Here is a 16,965-nt window from a genome sequence, read left to right on the forward strand (position 1 = left end):
TTAATAATACCATAATTATTATATTCTACGTTGTATAGTGCTAAATAATATTTCATAACACAACCGCAATGATTGAGGATGTTGTAATTCGGCTGATTTCTGATGGCTGAACAGCCTTATAGATTTCTAGCTGGGTTATAAAAATGAGTAGTAAGTTATTTTCTGGATTCAAATGTGTATGTGATGTTTATAGCAGTACTTAAGATTTTAAGCAGAATGGTTTAAAATGAAATATGACCCTCCTGTCAACAGAGCGAAAATTTACATAACGCCAAGAATTAGGACGCTTTGTCCGAACGACTAGAGGCGAAACAAACTGATGAGACATTTTCATAGAAATGACATTCCAGAGAGGAACACCTTCTCAGGCGTCAAGATGGTGCCTAAGTGCACCCAGAAAAGCCGCTTACTTTCTGGCGATAAAAGAATTCAGATTCTGCGGCTGTTGTTTTTTATTTGTGTCATGCTGACATCTTTGTTAGGTTGTGTTCCCCACACGTGCTTGTACCCAGAGTCCACGGGAAAGGCTATTTTAATCGTAACAATTTCTCCAGGGGTACTTCTCCTGCTTAGTTACGAGTGGTTTAGAGCTGATGATTTTTCATGCAGCGGACGTACAGTCGTGCTGGAGAAACGTGGCACACGATGTCCTGTACTGCAAAAGATTGAAACTGAAGTTATAATGCACTTGTGAGATACATAAAACTAGAACAACATTTGCCTTTATGATCAACAGAAAAAAAATAATATCAAGTTTCTTAATAAAAAAATAATAATAACGTATTTTTCTTCAGTTAGGGGGTCCTCTCGTTCGAGGGTTGCCATTCTATGTAACATGTGATTTCTTTGATCGGAAACCCTCCGGTAATTGGGGCGTTTTGTGAGCATGCGCACTATGCACGCAGGCGCTGGCATTTGGGATGCGGCCATCCTAAACAATAACAATCTGTCCTGCAAGAAGAAACGTGTTCGAGTACTTCCAGCGGAACGCAAATGGAAACGGATAGGAAAAGGTAAAATATGCGGGTTATTACCGTAATATTCATATACTGTACAGTGCGACTATTTATTCAACATTATGTTGCGTAACAGTGGTGGTTGTATTAGTACAGCGTTATTGTCTCATTCGTTACATGTTTGTCTCGAAGGACTGCACAGTAGTGCCGATTGATCTCAAATTATGACGGAGTTTGCATTAGATTGTGTTGCTCGATGTGTAAAAAAAAAAAAAGTTTTTTTGTCAAAGATGCAAAATCGTTGGGGTTGTCGCAATTTCCGTAACGACGTTACAAATGTTACATTTTGCAGTTTTCAGTTGATAATAAACATAGTGTCAAAATGTGGTAAATTATATGCCGAATTATCGTTAGTTGCGTGGTAATTGTGTTTTTAATACATTTGTTTAGAAGTAGTACAAATTGTTCACCTACATGAAGTTATTTTCTGTAGCCACCAGTGAACCATATCTGAAATATGCCGCAGAATGTCTAACAGTTTTTTTCGGTGTAACAACGAAAAATAAAATGGTTGTTCTTTCGGCATGTGTCTAGACGTGATATGGTCTGGTTATATGCATTTTGACTATTATTATATGTATTAAAGATTTAATTAGGTAAATGAATGATTATAATGGCAGAACAGTCAGGCACGTGTTCGCTTTTTTTAATTATCTTTTAAGAACCTATTTTTTTCGATCTGAGCAAATAGCAAAAATATGGAGATGTTGATCGTTGCAGGATGTTGTTCAACAGACAGTCCCTTTATGACAACGGTGGACATGTGTTGTTCTTGACGGGGGACAAACTGCACTTGTTTTTCTTTTTTGCCAGAAATATTCTGAATAACGTTCTAAAGCGTGAAACTGGGTGCATTACAATACGGTCGAGTCTTTTAAAATGATTTATTTCATCAAAGGTATCCGCTTTGCCACATCCGTTTACTTTGCCTGAATGAGTTGCAACCCGGGTTTCCTTTTAATTGATATTATTCTACTATATATGAGCTGCTTCGGGTTACTGGGCAGCAGAAGTCTGTTGACCATTTGGCCGCGGAACCCTCGCCACTCGAGGCCTGGCTGTCTGCAGCTTAAATAGTTTATCTTTCACAATTGTGTGACGAACCTATTTATCCAGAGTGATTTGCATAGTTTCACACTTAACTGGATATTTATTAACTGAAAACTTGCATGCTGTCTTCGTTAGTGGCATACACCCCAGGGTTTGTACCTTTGATTACGAATCCGATTATAGAACCACAATACTGCTTCCTGTGTGCTAGTTATTCTGAGATACAGGGGCTCGGTACTGTGGAGAATATGCCCCGTTTTTATTTTTTCCCCACATTGTTTTATATGTATTTCGTATTGTGGCTGTGTTTAGTGGGTTTTAAATAAGGAACTTACTAAAATTGCTTTCGTGTAACAAATATTACTGCCTTGCCGAAAATAGAACGTGTGTTTGTTCTAGATGCATGGATATGTATAGGCCTCGCATGCTGCTGTAGGTACACTGTGTTCTCAACGAGGGGAGAACTGGAAGCCTGTTGCAGGCCGGGTTTTTTTCGAAACCATTGGTTCCTCAAACTTGTTATTGTTGCAAACGGCCATTGACGTCACAATCCAGGGGGGGGGGACGGGCAACGACTCCAGCACAGACTGCTGGATCAGCTTCCAGCGCTGTTTTGGTGAGGAGCAAAAATGCACCCCCACCCCACCAACCAGCGCCCAGAGGACTACGAATACCTGAAATGCTTTGGGGCATTGTGTGTAATTACACTCCATGACCCACCTCCGTCAGTGGGCCAAGTCCTGCATGGTGCAGTCAGCTCTGTGGCTCGCTTCCAAGTGGGGAGTAGCCGCGATTAGTATGCTGTCGTCTGCCAGCAGTGCTTTTCGGCACGCCGCTAGTGGACAGAGTGTTCCCATTAAGTCATGTTCCTGTACCAGATGCCCTTAGTTTAAATTAGCAACTCCCTCAATGGTAACATAGCTATATCTTTGGAGAGCATTCAAAATATTAGTAAACAGTTGTTCTTAAAGCTTAGATTGGTGAAATAAAATAATTTTGAGCCCAGCTGGAGGCTTGAGTGTCGACTTGTTTTTTTTCCCGCTCTCTACCAGTGTCTTTGTGTAACTGTTCTCTCTGCCTGAAAAGGGGGTTGTTGGCTGCCTTTCTCATGCATGATCTTTCCTCTTGTCCCTCTGGCCACTCTGAACCGCTACATCTGGATCTGTCTGGTTTTAATTTTTTTTTCTACTTTTTAATTCTCACAACCATATGGTCTGAGTCATTTGGATTGTAGCCAAGTAAGAAGGGCTGGTATGTGTGTGCATGTGTCATAGGGTTATGGGTCACTGGCTTGGCCCGTACTTTTTGTATGTGCATGGTGTCAAATTATATGTACCGTAGCGCTTAACCTTTCAGTGTGTCATTCTCTGCGGAAGGCGAAGATGCTTCAGAACTCAGATGTAAAGTACAGGGCATTATTTTCACCCTGAGATCTCTCCTAAGTTAAGAGGCTATAGGGATGTGAGTGTGCAGCATTCCTTATGAGTTTTGCATGATTTACAAAACCATTTCTACACATTGCATTCCGGCATGAGTGACCAAAGATAAAGAATCATTAAGATTCTAGGGAGCAGTGCAGCCAGCATACTCTGGACTTTAGTTGCGGAGACCTTAGTTATGTACCCCCCCCACCCCCCAAAACTCCCCTGGCAAAGATAAGCGAGAAGAAATGGCAGACTTGTTGTCTTGCTTCCTGCCGCAGAGGTGAATGGGGGGGGGGGGGGAAGCTGTGAATTTCAGCGTTACAAAGACCTTGGGGTAGGGACCTGTTTGGACAAATTAGAAAAAACTATTTGTGCATAAAAAAACACGTAGACGATTACTGTTGTTCAACAAGTTTTGCAACACAGATATTGCAACTTTGACCCCCACCTCACCTCACCACAGTGATATTTTTACATGCATTCTTCAAAAAATTAGCTATAACTCCCTAACACCTCCACACTTTTTTCTAGTCAGTATATTGCTTTGGCTGCCTCACAATCAGCCTTAACTTTGGTAACTTTTATTGCACAGTCTCTCTTATCGGACGGTAGATATGGCAGGTCTAAATGTTGTCCGACTCTTATGCAAGCAATACAAGGGGACCCCACCCTGGCCCGGATGAATAGCCTTCCATTTGCACCGTTCTCTCAAAGCATGCTGAGGCAAAGCCTGCACTTCGAGTGTGTCCGGATTCTCCGGCGCACCGTTTTCGCCAGCTCAGCTTGTACTATTTAATGACTTGGTGACTTATTTGGTTGTGACTAAAGGTACTGACACTGAAAAGGGCTGAAAGAGCAGCCTGGGTTTGGAGTGGAGGGTTCGTTGTAAAACGAGGGGAACGCTTTTGTCTCAAATTAGTTCCAGTGGGAGACGGGGAACGAGTTGGGAAAGAGGGGGATGGGAGGAGGACGAAGGGTGGGGGGTGCGGGTGTCAGATGTCATAAACAGTGTAATAGAGCCTGCCTGTGTCACAGGGGGGCAGCTGATGCAAAAGTGGGGGTGGGCGGGTGGGGGGGATTCTGGGGCGGAGGAAGGAAAACTGGCCTATATTTGCCGTCGGGAGAAATAAAAGCGGAAAGGACTAGGGATCTTTTTTCCCCTGCCGAAACGGAAACAAGAATGAGGTGGTTGGCCTTCTCTCAGCGGTCCTTGTGAGTTTTCCTTTAAACAGATTTGCGGATGAGATCTGTGGAGTATTTTGCAGTGACCGAGACTCAGTGAGGTGTAACTTTTGAAGCTTGTTCGAAATATCAGTTTCAGTCTTGAAATGATCGGGCTTTCGGTGCAGTTTTTATGGTGGTTATTGTCATTGTAGGATCTGCTGGGGCAGCGTAATCATGTTGTGCCTCTGTCCCTCTGGCAGGCCGAACTTGGAGCTGAAGAAGGTGCGCTCTCGCGATGCGGCGCGCTCCCGACGCAGCCAAGAGACTGAGGTGTTTTATCAGCTGGCGCACGCACTCCCCCTCCCACGCCGTGTCGCTTCCCATCTGGACAAGGCCGCCATCATGAGGGTGACGCTCAGCTACCTGCGTCTTCACCACCTCCTCAGCTCAGGTGGGTGCCGACCAGTGCTTGAAGTACTCGGTACTCGTGAGTGCTGATGGAGTACTCGGTACTCGTGAGTGCTGATGGAGTACTCGGTACTCATGAGTGCTGATGGAGTACTCGGTACTCATGAGGGCTGATGGAGTACTCGGTACTCGTGAGTGCTGATGGAGTGAGAGCCTACCAGCTCACTGACTGCCTCCGCTTGCGCAGCAGGCCTGGAGACAAGGGTGAAGAAGGAAGAGGATGAGGCGATGGAGGAAGAAGAGGAGAATGTGACCGACAGACTCTATCCCCGTGCCCTGGCCGGGTTCGTCATGGTGCTGACGGAAGAGGGAGACATGATCTTCCTGTCGGAGAGCGTCAGCAAGTACATTGGCATCGCGCAGGTATGACATCATTGTGAGACAGGCTTTTTGTAGAACTTTCTTCTGAGGAGACTACTAACCCTGTGGGATGTATACCCTCATGCTGGTATAATCACAGCTGAGCTGTACCCTCATGCTGGTATAATCACAGCTGAGCTGTACCCTTTAAAAATGTTTTCTGACAGTGATAATAATAGTTATGGCAGACACTGTTTACCAAAGCATGCTGTAAACATAAACTGAATATTCTTAAGAAGAACAAAGATATTCAATTTTGAGGCTGCATGAAATAAAACTCCAGAACCAGGTCACGCTTTAGAGATAGTATTAGTCCTGGGGTGAGTTTGGCAAAAGTTTTTTTTTTTTTAGGGGCAGGGGGCGGGGGGTTAACCTGCATTATTACAGAAAAAAGAAAAAAATATATTTGGAAATTAAACCCAGAATCTTGCAAAACTATCCAACCTGTATATAAAATGATAACTTATGGTAACAATTGTAGTGTAACATTTTCTTTTAGTAGGATACTAAGAGAAAGTGAGCTTTGAAGGGTTAACTGGAGATTGAAGGTTTTGAGCAATTTGGAATGGAGATCCGAGCAGTGGAAATACCTTAACCCTAATCTGTTTATATACACAACAGCTTTTTTTTCTGCAGTGAGTTTTTGCAAGAAACCCAAATACAGTATTTGTTGTTATAGCGGAAATGTACACAAAGTCTGGTACATTTTGTTCTTGTCTTACTGTTAAGCTTTATGTGAGCCAGCCACACAACTCCATCAGCCGCCAGGAAGGCGGACATAAGCAAACAATTTTGCGAATGTGGCACTTCTGAAAAGGCAGATGTGTGGGAACAAAGGAGTGTGAACAGAGAATGAATAGTGATTGACATGTGTTAGGAAATGCCCAAAAAATGCCTAAGAAAATGTAGGCATACTTCTTTGGCCAGTTTCCCAGTCAAGGATTAAGCCTAAACCTAGACTAGCTTTGAGTTACAATGGTGAATCTCCATTGAAACGGCAATTTAGTCCAAGACTAGTCTTAATCCTAGTTCGGGAAACCGGCCCCTTAAGTATAAAAATACTGAACTTTTCCAAATTTTACAGCTGGAGCTGCTGGGTCAAAGTCTGTATGATTTTGTCCATCCCTGTGACCACGAGGAGCTCCGGGACATCCTGACCCCAAGGAGACCAGGTGAGGTGACACCTGCACACTTGCATGCAGAATAAGCGGCACGATGAGACGTGTGAGATTGGATTAGTTTGACTGCTCTGCATAATAAGTGCGACAATCTCTCTGCTGTCCCAGGACCATCCAAGAAGAATCAGTCAGAGAGGTGGACGAGACGCGACTTCTTCGTAAGGATGAAGAGCACCCTCGCTAGCAGGGGCAGGACCGTGAACCTCAAATCTGCCTCCTGGAAGGTTTGTGGCCCTTGGTTATTTCATCCACTCCCCTTCAGTCCAAAATACAGATGTTCAGAAGATGCACATAAATTCTGTGATAGTAGTATCAAAAATATTAACAAAGTCAATAAGTTACCTGTCTTTCTCTCTGTCCTTCTAATAATAGAATTCACTCTTTCTGTTTTGATATCGGTTTCTGCGTTGTGCTAATTAAATTTAAATAGTATTTTAAGTGAGGGGGCCACACTGACGCTGCTCTTATTCATCGGGCGAAGGCAGTGCCTCGCTCAGTTTGCTGTGTGCCCTTTGATTTTACTTGTGTAATTTTCAGTGGCATGTCTGTTGACTTTAGACTCGCTCACCTAGTTAACTTCCTTCTTTCCCCTACTTGCTAAAGTTCAGCATAGGATTGAGAATCTGTGTAAACATGCCACTCATGAATGTTGAGTTGTTTCTCAATACAATAATCCTATTCAATATAATTTTGAAATACACTTTATGTCCCTCCTTGTCCCCAGGTGCTGCACTGCACAGGCCGCATGTTGACTTACCACACGGAAGAGAAGGTGGCGGCCTCTGCTGGTAGCTTCCTGACACTGCTGTGCGAGCCGATCCCTCACCCCTCCAGTGTGGAGTTTCCGTTGGACTGCAGCACCTTCCTAACCCGTCACACCATGGATCTGCGTTTCACTCACTGCGAGGGCAGGTGAGAATGAGACGTGACAAGTGGCTGCTTTTCATTTACCTACAGAGAACAGGCTGTCAAAATGAAAGGCAGGTTTGTCGTTAAGGTGAGAAGAAAACGGTACAGGGGCAGAAACTGAAAGAACAGGATCCTTCATATAGTTATAGTTTATAACAGGGGTGTCACACTCCAGTCCTGGGGGGCCGGAGCCCTGCACATTTTTGGGTTTCCCCTTATTTAATACACCTGATTCATCTTCACCTTGTGCTAATTACCAAACAGTTCTTGAGCTGAATTATTTGTGGTACAACAGGGAAAGAACTAAGCTACACAGGGCTCCGGCCCCCCAGGACTGGAGTTTGACACCCCTGGTTTATAATAGTTTCTAAGTCTTTCTTGTTTACAGTATAAAAATTAGACCTAATGTGCAAGACTTGGTGAAATTAATATTCTTCTCCCGTACTTCTGTTAGCTGGATCAAGCATATTGTTTAATAGTGCGTGTTTTTTTTTTTTTTTTTTTGCCAGTGTGAATGGTTAACGAGATATTTTTGGATTTGGGGCATGCACGTACACATGACTTCTGGAGATCACGTGTAACAGGTCGTTGGGGTGACTGTGTGCACTGAGCCCTGTGTAATTTGTAACCAAAATGACCTTTCTGTGGAGAACTTTGAATGTACTGTTACAGCAGCAGTCTTTGGCAGTCTGCCCCGTGCTTTTCCTACCGTGCGGTTTGGCACCCGCGTACAGGTTACGGCGGCGTCTGGGTGTGGGCGCTCGCTTGCTGGCCGCAAGCTGTATGTTGTGGATGAGAGCTTTACGGTTGTAGGTGTGTGGTGAGCTCGGTGCTTCGTTGCTGGCAGTTTGCCTGGAATGTGAGGGGAGGAGTTTGAAGGGAAAGAGAACATTCTGTCTGATCCGCCTAACCCCCGAAGGGAGGGAGCTGCCAGACGGGCCTCACGTTCGGGATCTGGATAACGAGATTACTCCCTCACAGTGGCGATAGACGTTAAGCAGCATTATGTGGAACGCGGCGTTCCTTCCGTTCGTGTAAATGCTCTGTTAGGATGCATGCAAATGTGTTTGAAGTGCATCAAGCTCGGGAAAGATTTTATGTCATATGCAATGGGAACAATGGAAACCAGGGCTCTGGCTGTTACGTGCAGTTTGTTGTTTACATGGTTTGGGAAACGTTCTCTTGCGTGACTTTGAGGCATCAGTGGACGAGGGGGGGGCTTACATTTTTAACTCGAACATTTTTAAGGCCAAACAAGAGTGTTCATTCTCAGGCCTGTTCATTCTCAGGCTTCTGTTGTTGCTCTTGGCTGTGTCCCCTTTTTTCTGTAGCTGTATATGGTTCACTGACTTCTCACGTTCTCTGCGTTTGTTCTGTTCTCAGGGTGACTGAGCTTGTGGGATACCAGCCCGACGATCTCATTGGCCGATCGGCCTACGAGTTTCATCATGCCTTGGACTCTGATCACGTGACCAAGAGCTTGCATATCCGTGAGTATGACCTATGATGCGAGATTACTGCATGCAAGGGGAAACCCGAACCCCCAACGCTAGAGGTCAAAAGCCATTGTACTATTATGTACCACACATAATGAAATTAGATCCAGCACACACATGCAATATTTACAACAAAAACAACACGTATAAAACATGTAATGGTATAAAACATGTATATGTTTCATTAGGACACTGTGAAATTCTTAACAACAACAACAACAGGTAATCACTGCCTGTTTTCAGTCAGGTTGCTCTGTTTGCATTATATCTTAGAGCAGGGGTCTCCAACTCTGGTCCTGGAGAGCTACCATCCAGTAGGTTTTCTATCCTACCTGACTTCTGATGAGCCACGCCTGTTCTCAGGTAAATACCAGGAACAGGTGTGTCTCATCAGAAGCCAAGTGGGACAGAAAACCTACTGGATAGTAACTCTCCAGGACCAGAGTTGGAGACTCCTGTCGTAGAGTAATATCCTTCAACTGCTTGGCTGTATCCAGTGGAGAAATTGGCTTCTGGAGTACATAACCTTGGACCTTTTCCTAGAGGCGTGCTAATCGGGGGCTGTGCCGTCTACAGCAGGAGCGGACAAGCGTGATGTGTCATTGCATGATGTCATTGAGGGTGATGTGGTTGGCCTTCATCTGTCGCCCACAGTGCTCTCAAAAGGCCAGGTGTGTACCAGTCACTACCGCTTCCTGGCTAAGAGTGGGGGCTTCGTGTGGGCCGAGACCCAAGCCACCGTCATCTACAACAGCAAGACCTCGCAGCCCGAGGCTGTCGTCTGTCTCAACTTCATTCTCAGGTACTGCTTCAGAAAATTGCTCCTCCCTCTCTGCCAAGTCCATCTGCTCCATTCCTGACCCATTCCTTCTCGGCTCATTTTCTATTCTGCCAGCTCATGTTTATTCTTTCCAAAAGATTTTAAGGCATGTGCATGCTGTGGTTTCCTGTCTCTTCCAGCGGGATCGAGGAAGCAGATATGGTCTTGTCCGTGGAGCAAGGCCCATGCCTCGTAAAATCCAAAACGGGGTCGGATGCAGAGGAAATATTAGTCGCAGAGGCCTGTGATGACATCCACGAAACGAAGAAAGAGTTCCAGTCGCCAGCAGACGATGCTGTTGATGTGAAAGGTGAGAAACATCCCCACATGTACCTGAAATCTGATCTTAGTGCTTTGCTTTAGTGTGTCTAACACTGTTTTGGTACCTTGTGTATTTTTTTGTTTTTGTTTGCAGTGCTTGTGGAAGTAAAAGACTTGTCGTTCTGCCAGCCTTCCTGTCCAAACACTGTTCCAGAGTTCCCCCGCGACCTGTGCACCCCTGAGCTCCGCATGCTCCTCTCTCCCATTTTCGACAGGCCAGAAGCCACTACCTCACCAGCCACGGTGAGAGAACTTGCGTAGATCCTCATCTCTGCTCTTTCCGACCCAACTTCCACTCATTTCTCGTTTCTTCTGCGTCACTATCAGTCTCACTCACCTGAAATGTCTTTACGAACATTTCAGAGTTCCTCCGATGAATTGCTGATGGACAAAGACACGGTGGAGAAGTTCTTCACTGTTAGATCAGAGGACAGTACCGACCACGACAGCCAGTTTGAGGTACCCCTCACTGATGGAGCAGTTCCTGGCAGAGCTTGACCACTATGCTCTCCTAACTACAAACAACTACTCAATGCTAGATGCTAACGGTTTATTATCCCATAATCTTCAAGGACATGGAGGGTATGGATCTCGACATGTTGGCACCGTACATCTCCATGGACGACGATTTCCAGCTCACCTTCCTGACCCAGCTCCCAGATGCCAACCTCAGCTCACCAGAATCTCCAGTCCCGGTGACGAGGAAGCGGTAAGTCTGACCCAGAACTCTCCGTGGTTCGCTTCAGGTCCTTACGTTTTGCACTTTGTGGATTATTGGTCAGGATTTTATAGATATGGTTATCATAGCAAATTCACTTGCAAGCAAGAAAAAGTGAAAATTGAATCATTTGAATCATATATAACCCTTGAAGCCACACATTTTCCAAGACTTGCAACTATAAGATAGCAAGCAGAGCATATTATTAATGTCTGCAGCTTGGCACGAAAAAGCAGTTGGTTTTTGACCTTTGGACTGCAGTCGATTAATATCACACGGCCGGCGTGTGGCTCTGTGATGGGAAGGTAACCCATTGAGGTCCAGCCCTAGCAGAACAGCCACATGTCAGTGGGCCTTATGACAAAATGGCCCTTAACCTCCAACACCCACTGAGTAGCTGTGCCTTCGCTGTGACTCCCAAGCGTCTCTGTTACTCATGGGGAGCAAGATGGGATAAAATGAAAAAAGAATTTCCCCAAAGGGATTAATGAAGTATCACTATTCACCATTATATTCTCTACTTTATTCTAATCTGTGACTTGTAAACTTGTAGCAAAATTCATGCCTGTGGGGTAAATATTCTGACACAGGATGCCCGTGACAGCTTCTAAAGTTAGTTTAGTAGTATGAGAGCTGCAAAATGAATTTTTATGGAACCTGGGCCAAGTGAGTCTGTCTTGGAAATCCAAGACTGTTGTTTTGTATCAGATGTATGACTGCTTGTTCCCTAGCTGTTTCCATTTCTGTCACAGTAGCTAATTACTAAAATTACCATTCATTACAGGAGAAGAACAGTAGATCTGAACAAAATGTACTCCTAAGCTAATGCTTTAAATATCTACTTCTTCCCTTGAGATTAAATAACTATGACCGTTAGGTAGATTGATACCTTCGCATACCACTAGAGGGCACCCCACGTGCAATTAGTGCTACGTATGCTATGGTGTGAGAACCAGGGGTCTAAAGTGATTTAAATAAATTTAACAGAAACTTCAAATATGCTGGTAGATGTGTACAATCAGTTAAATTAATAGCCATGTTTTAAAAGTAACTGTTGCTAAGGTAGACTGCAAGGCTGACATGAATGCCGCACCGTGAATCCTTCTGCAGCTTTGTGTGTAGCCGGCTGGTTCAGTCTTACAAATGCCGGTATTTTTGGACTTCCTCAGCCAATCTTACCTCACATCCCCTACTCATATTTTTTCATTGTGATCAGATAGGTTAGAGTAGAAAGTAGTGTTACAATCAAATGAGGCCTCCGCACCTGTGATGAAATGTCACAAGAGCCGCATCTGCAGTATGTGTGAACCAGCCTTTGGAAAACCAGACCTGATTAGACCAGATCAAACCAGACCAGGGCAGCGATGAAGAGCTGTCGGAGTGCAAAGTGTACTTCCCCGACAACGGCATTAATCGCCGGTCAGTCACTGTCAGACACAGACACTGGGTTACTTGCCTGTTATAGTCGATTACAGAAGATGTGGTGGCATCACTCAAGCTTAGTGTATATAGCTAATCGGATACAAGTTCTTTTCCCACTAAAAATCAATTCTTGGAAATGTTATGGAGTGTGAAACACTCATGTTTACTTATGCTTTTCAGAGATACTGTAAGACATTAATTTCACTTTATTTTGAAATTAATTGCTTGTTTTCAAAATAATAACATTAAGTACTTTCAATGTGTTTAGAATGATTAGAACGACTACAGAACGATAACACTGGTAAACTATTCCCAGGTATTCCTGCACATAAAGTTTTTTCTCAAACAGAACGCGCATTGTTTCGCAAAATGCATAAATAAATAAGTGTAAATAAGACTTTCGCTTGAGATGTTGAGCATTACAAACACCAGATGTTTTTAGATGTAGGTTTTAAATAAGATGAAGAGCATTGAGCTGCGGGAGTTTGACTGGCTCACTGGCATTGGGTTATTTTCAGGGTGTGTGGTTATGTGTACAAAAGCGTTTCTAAATAGTGCCTGTCTCTCTACGCTGGGCAGGGTTCTGGAAGAGGATGGAGACGCACCCCTGCAGGACATCATGCAGGACAAGAGGCAAAAGCACACTATGTCTGAGGAGGAGCTTCTGGTGACCAACATGAGGGAATGGGTGAGTGTCAGCTCTCGGTTTTAATAAGGCAGAGTTTCCCAACCTTGTTCCTCGGGGACCCACAGATGGTCCATGTTTTTGCTCCCTGCCAGTCCGTCCACATTTTTGCATCCTCTCTGTTCCTAGTAGGGAACTGGGAGGGAGCAAAAATGTGGACTGTCTGGGGGTTCCACCGAGGACTGGGTTAAGGCATGAAACCTTTACGCAAATACTTGTCTGGCGTTCATATTACTGCTGGAACTGGTGTGGAGTTTCTGACATCACTGTGGTTGGTACAGGGCTGCATACAGGATCATGAGCCTCCTGAAGGGGGGCCCACCCCCCACTATCGTAACAAGCTCCTCACCGACAGGGATCCCGTCCTTGGGGGAGCTCCAGGGCCCTGTGACCCTGAAGGTAAAGAAATCGCTTGTATTAATGTGCCGCCTGGTTTCCATGAGTTACATGGCTCAGTATCGGGATGGAGAGTTGGGTGTTGAACATTGAGTCGGGTTTCTAAAGCTTAATCTTGGTGTCTTTGATTCCTACAGTATTATTGAGTGCCCTTTTGACCCGCCCACCTGATCCAATTGGCCAGAAGAAAGGGTGTGTCTCGGCCTTGACCTGAACAAGTGGACGCCTGTACTTCAGCAACTAGGATTTGGCTGCAAGATGTTGTGGGGTTTTTTATTTTTTTTTTTCCTTTTTCTTTTTTCATTCAATGGTCAGCCAGCCTCCCATACTGGATGTAAAAGCCTACAGGCTTTCAGCACACTGACAGGAAATCACTCCAGTAAGGCACTTAGTGAGCCTCAGTCCACATCCTGCCACATCTCTCCCACCGTAAGCAGAGATCAGTGCCGTCTGAGCTAAGGAGGGACACTGCCTCATGTTTGGAGGTGGGGGATGGGATAGACTGGCCCTCGTCCTACCAGCAGGCCCTGGACCAGTTCTCAAATCCAGTGCAGTATGGTGGATCCGAGTGTCATTTCGTTCACTTTGTCTTGGCACCAAGTATCATCGTTCGTTAGATATCAGGATCATTTGAAAAGCATAGACCGTCGAGTACTTAGGTTTAGACACATTTGTCTTCATTTTGTAATTTCTTAAAGCCCAGCGTTTTCCAGTTCAGGAACAAGAAATGATACAGTAATAATGGTCTTCTGTTCTAGTCACAAGCATGTTCCTAATGCCTATGAAATGATTTTTTTGAAACATCGTCAGAAAGATATTTGATAGATGTCAATAGACAAATGTTAAAACTATTTACTGCAAACCATCTACATTGGCACATGGTATGACAGTTTCAGAAACATGTTTATTAAAAAACAGTGAATTTTAGTGATTTTCTTTTTGTTGTATTGTGTAGGAGGCCACGTGCGATTTCCTTTTAGGTGAGCTGATCAGCCTGTTGATGAACGCTCAGGAAATCTTTGGGAGATGAAAGAGAATAGTGGGTCTGCTAGAATGCACCATTTTATGAAATCCAGAGATACGGTAGAGCTGTTGTCTAGGTGAGAAGCTTCTTATGAATTGGTTCATAGCAAACAATATATATGGGAGAATGAAAGTATGTTTAGTTTGCGAATTTTAATTTTTCCACGGGGTCTTAAATTGAACCAGAGCATTTATTCTTTCCAAGTTTTAAAAACAAACGAAACTGCCGGATGTTAATGTATTATTTAGTTAACGGAGTATTGTAAAAGTCTCAACTATAAGCTTAAGTAATATACCAGCATACACATTACCAAGACTCGAGATGGAAATCACTGTATGGACTCAAATGCGATCAAATGGGCTGAATCATAAGCGGGTCGACAGCTTCAAATTTAGCAGCAGTTCATGAAATTTATAATGCAAAATGTTTTGTATACACTGCAGTAAGCCAGTAGGGGCTCAAATTTAAAATGAGACCTAAATATTTCCTGAGCTGAATGTTGGAAAACACTATACATACTGTTGGGCATATCCAAGCTAACATATTTAGGTTTAACTGAAACCGTAAACCTTGTTTCAGTCAACTGACTTTAGGGTTGTTGTTATAGCATAATTTCATATTGCACATTAGAAAACAAATACAATGAGCAAACAAATGGAAATTGTATTTTTCAATGGAATGTTTCAATGGAAAATGAAAGTGATACAGGTGTTTGTTTTTTGTTTTGCAGGAGTGTGGAGGTTGTTTGTATTGATTTTGCAGCAGTTGTCGCTGCCTTTCATTGTGTTTAAAAAACGGAGGTATTTTTTAATACGGTTTTGTTACATGTGACTTGAAATGCTTTCATGCTAGAGTATCTCTGTATCGGTTCTTGTGGTTAGAGTAAGGAGCTTGGAACAGGGATAGTAGTAACCAGTTATTGTGGAATGAAAATATCTTCACATTGTAAGCTATTGTGTAAGCAATTTCACTTGATTTCAGATCAACTTATGCAAATCATAACCACGCACAGTTAGACAATGCTTGGTCAATGTTAAGATTTATTTTCTGACTTTGTATACATTAATACTAATAAAGACATTTTTACATAATTCAGTGTGATGCAGTATTTGTAGATCTGTCGCGGTGTGCTATTACTGCCACCTAATGGCTACTAGGGGAAATTTAAGTTGTATTAAAAAAAAACAGTGTAAACCGTTTGTAAGTTCATATCGCTGATTTGTGGCAGAGCTTTTTTTACGTCTCCATTTTTTTTATCCAACAATATTTGTAGTCAAATTGAGCACTTAAAAACCTTTTTACAAATTAAATAACATGTAACCCTGTTAAAAGACAGCAACATCTTTATGATGTGTCAGTGTTATTTTGAAAGGATTTTTCCTCCATAAATAGGATATTTGGTCAAGTCCTACCTCATCGCACCCTGCGTGTACATTGATCCGTGTTCCAGAAGTGGAACTGAAATGTGTTTTGAAAGCTTTCATTAGTGTATAGTAAAACCGACCAAGTACACCGATTAGCCATAGCATTAATACCGCTGACAGGTGCAGTGAATGACATCGATTGTATGGTTGCAGTGGCACCTGTCAGTGGTGGTGTTATATGTCAGGCAAATGGACAGCCAGTTCTGGAAGTTCATGTGTCAGAAGCGGGAAACACAGGCAAGTGTAAGGGTCTGAGCAACTTCGATTAAGGGCCAAATCTCCCAAATGGTAGGTTTAGTGTGGTGTTGCCAGTATGCAGTGGTTAGTGCCAAGGAAAGCCAAGATGGCAGCAGATTGTACTATGGTAAGAAAGCAAGCCATCAGAGGCAGCCCGATGCTCTGGGCAATGTTGTTCTGGGAAAATTTGGGTCCTGGCATTCATGTGGATGTTACTTTGACACCCACCCCCTACCTAAACATAGTTGCAGACCAAGTATCCCCCTCCACGGAAGCGGTATTTCTCTTTCAGCAGGATAATGCTTCAAAATTTGTTCAGCAATGGTTTGTGGAACATGAAAAAGAGTTCAAGGTGTCGACTTGGCCTCAGTTCTCCAGATCTCATTCTGATCAAGCATCTGTGGGACATGCTGGACAAACAAGTCCGATCCATAGAGGACCCACCTTAGAAATTACGGGATTTTAAAGATCTGCTGCTAATGTCTTAGTGCCAGATACCACAACACACCTTCAGAGGTCTTGTGGAGTCCATGCCTCGACAGGTTTTGGTGGCAGGTGGGAGACCTACACAATATTAAGCAAGTGCTTTAATGTTATGACTGATCTGTGTGTTTGACCATCTTAACTGCATTAATGTTACTGGTCAGATTGATTTTTTCCCCCCACATCTTCCATACTGGAACCACTGGAGGGTGCGTGCTCACGCTACTCGCAACTGGGAGAACAATTTACCCGACTGCATGTGTTTGGCTGTGAGGAATCCTCTGTGAACGTGGGAAGAGCATGCAAAGTCACTGCAATAATGTAACTGTACCACTGCGCCATGATGGTTCGTGATTTCAGTGGTTCTCTT

The 16,965-nt window shown here is 43.7% G+C and overlaps 1 protein-coding gene across 3 annotated transcripts; it reads left to right on the forward strand.

Annotated features, from left to right (window-relative positions):
• The first annotated feature begins 875 nt into the window (after positions 1 to 875).
• hif1al (hypoxia inducible factor 1 subunit alpha, like) lies at positions 876 to 15,542 on the forward strand. Of its 3 annotated transcripts, none has more exons than XM_023812205.1 (15): positions 876 to 1,013; positions 4,915 to 5,105; positions 5,310 to 5,485; positions 6,567 to 6,654; positions 6,769 to 6,884; positions 7,385 to 7,572; positions 8,953 to 9,059; positions 9,720 to 9,867; positions 10,026 to 10,195; positions 10,301 to 10,449; positions 10,570 to 10,665; positions 10,779 to 10,915; positions 12,926 to 13,034; positions 13,313 to 13,430; positions 13,565 to 15,542. In XM_023812205.1, the coding sequence occupies exons 1-15, from the start codon at positions 994 to 996 to the stop codon at positions 13,639 to 13,641; spliced, it is 1,890 nt and encodes a 629-aa protein (XP_023667973.1). In that variant the 5' UTR covers positions 876 to 993; the 3' UTR covers positions 13,642 to 15,542. The 3 variants fall into 3 exon arrangements, with proteins under 3 accessions (XP_023667973.1, XP_023667971.1, XP_023667972.1); XM_023812203.1 differs by lacking the exon at positions 876 to 1,013 and adding an exon at positions 4,570 to 4,702; XM_023812204.1 differs by lacking the exon at positions 876 to 1,013 and adding an exon at positions 4,570 to 4,702 and having other exon boundaries at positions 5,313 to 5,485.
• The last annotated feature ends 1,423 nt before the right edge of the window (positions 15,543 to 16,965 follow it).

This window comes from Paramormyrops kingsleyae, chromosome 17, assembly GCF_048594095.1.
Source record: "Paramormyrops kingsleyae isolate MSU_618 chromosome 17, PKINGS_0.4, whole genome shotgun sequence".
Classification (NCBI taxonomy): domain Eukaryota; kingdom Metazoa; phylum Chordata; class Actinopteri; order Osteoglossiformes; family Mormyridae; genus Paramormyrops; species Paramormyrops kingsleyae.

Excerpts from the sequence above, each read along its gene's own strand:
- hif1al (XM_023812203.1), top strand. The coding sequence starts at position 4,671 with ATGAGGTGGTTGGCCTTCTCTCAGCGGTCCTT. Across the intron at positions 6,655-6,768 it reads CCTGACCCCAAGGAGACCAG|GACCATCCAAGAAGAATCAG; the intron begins GTGAGGTGACAC and ends CTGCTGTCCCAG. Across the intron at positions 10,666-10,778 it reads ACCACGACAGCCAGTTTGAG|GACATGGAGGGTATGGATCT; the intron begins GTACCCCTCACT and ends ATAATCTTCAAG.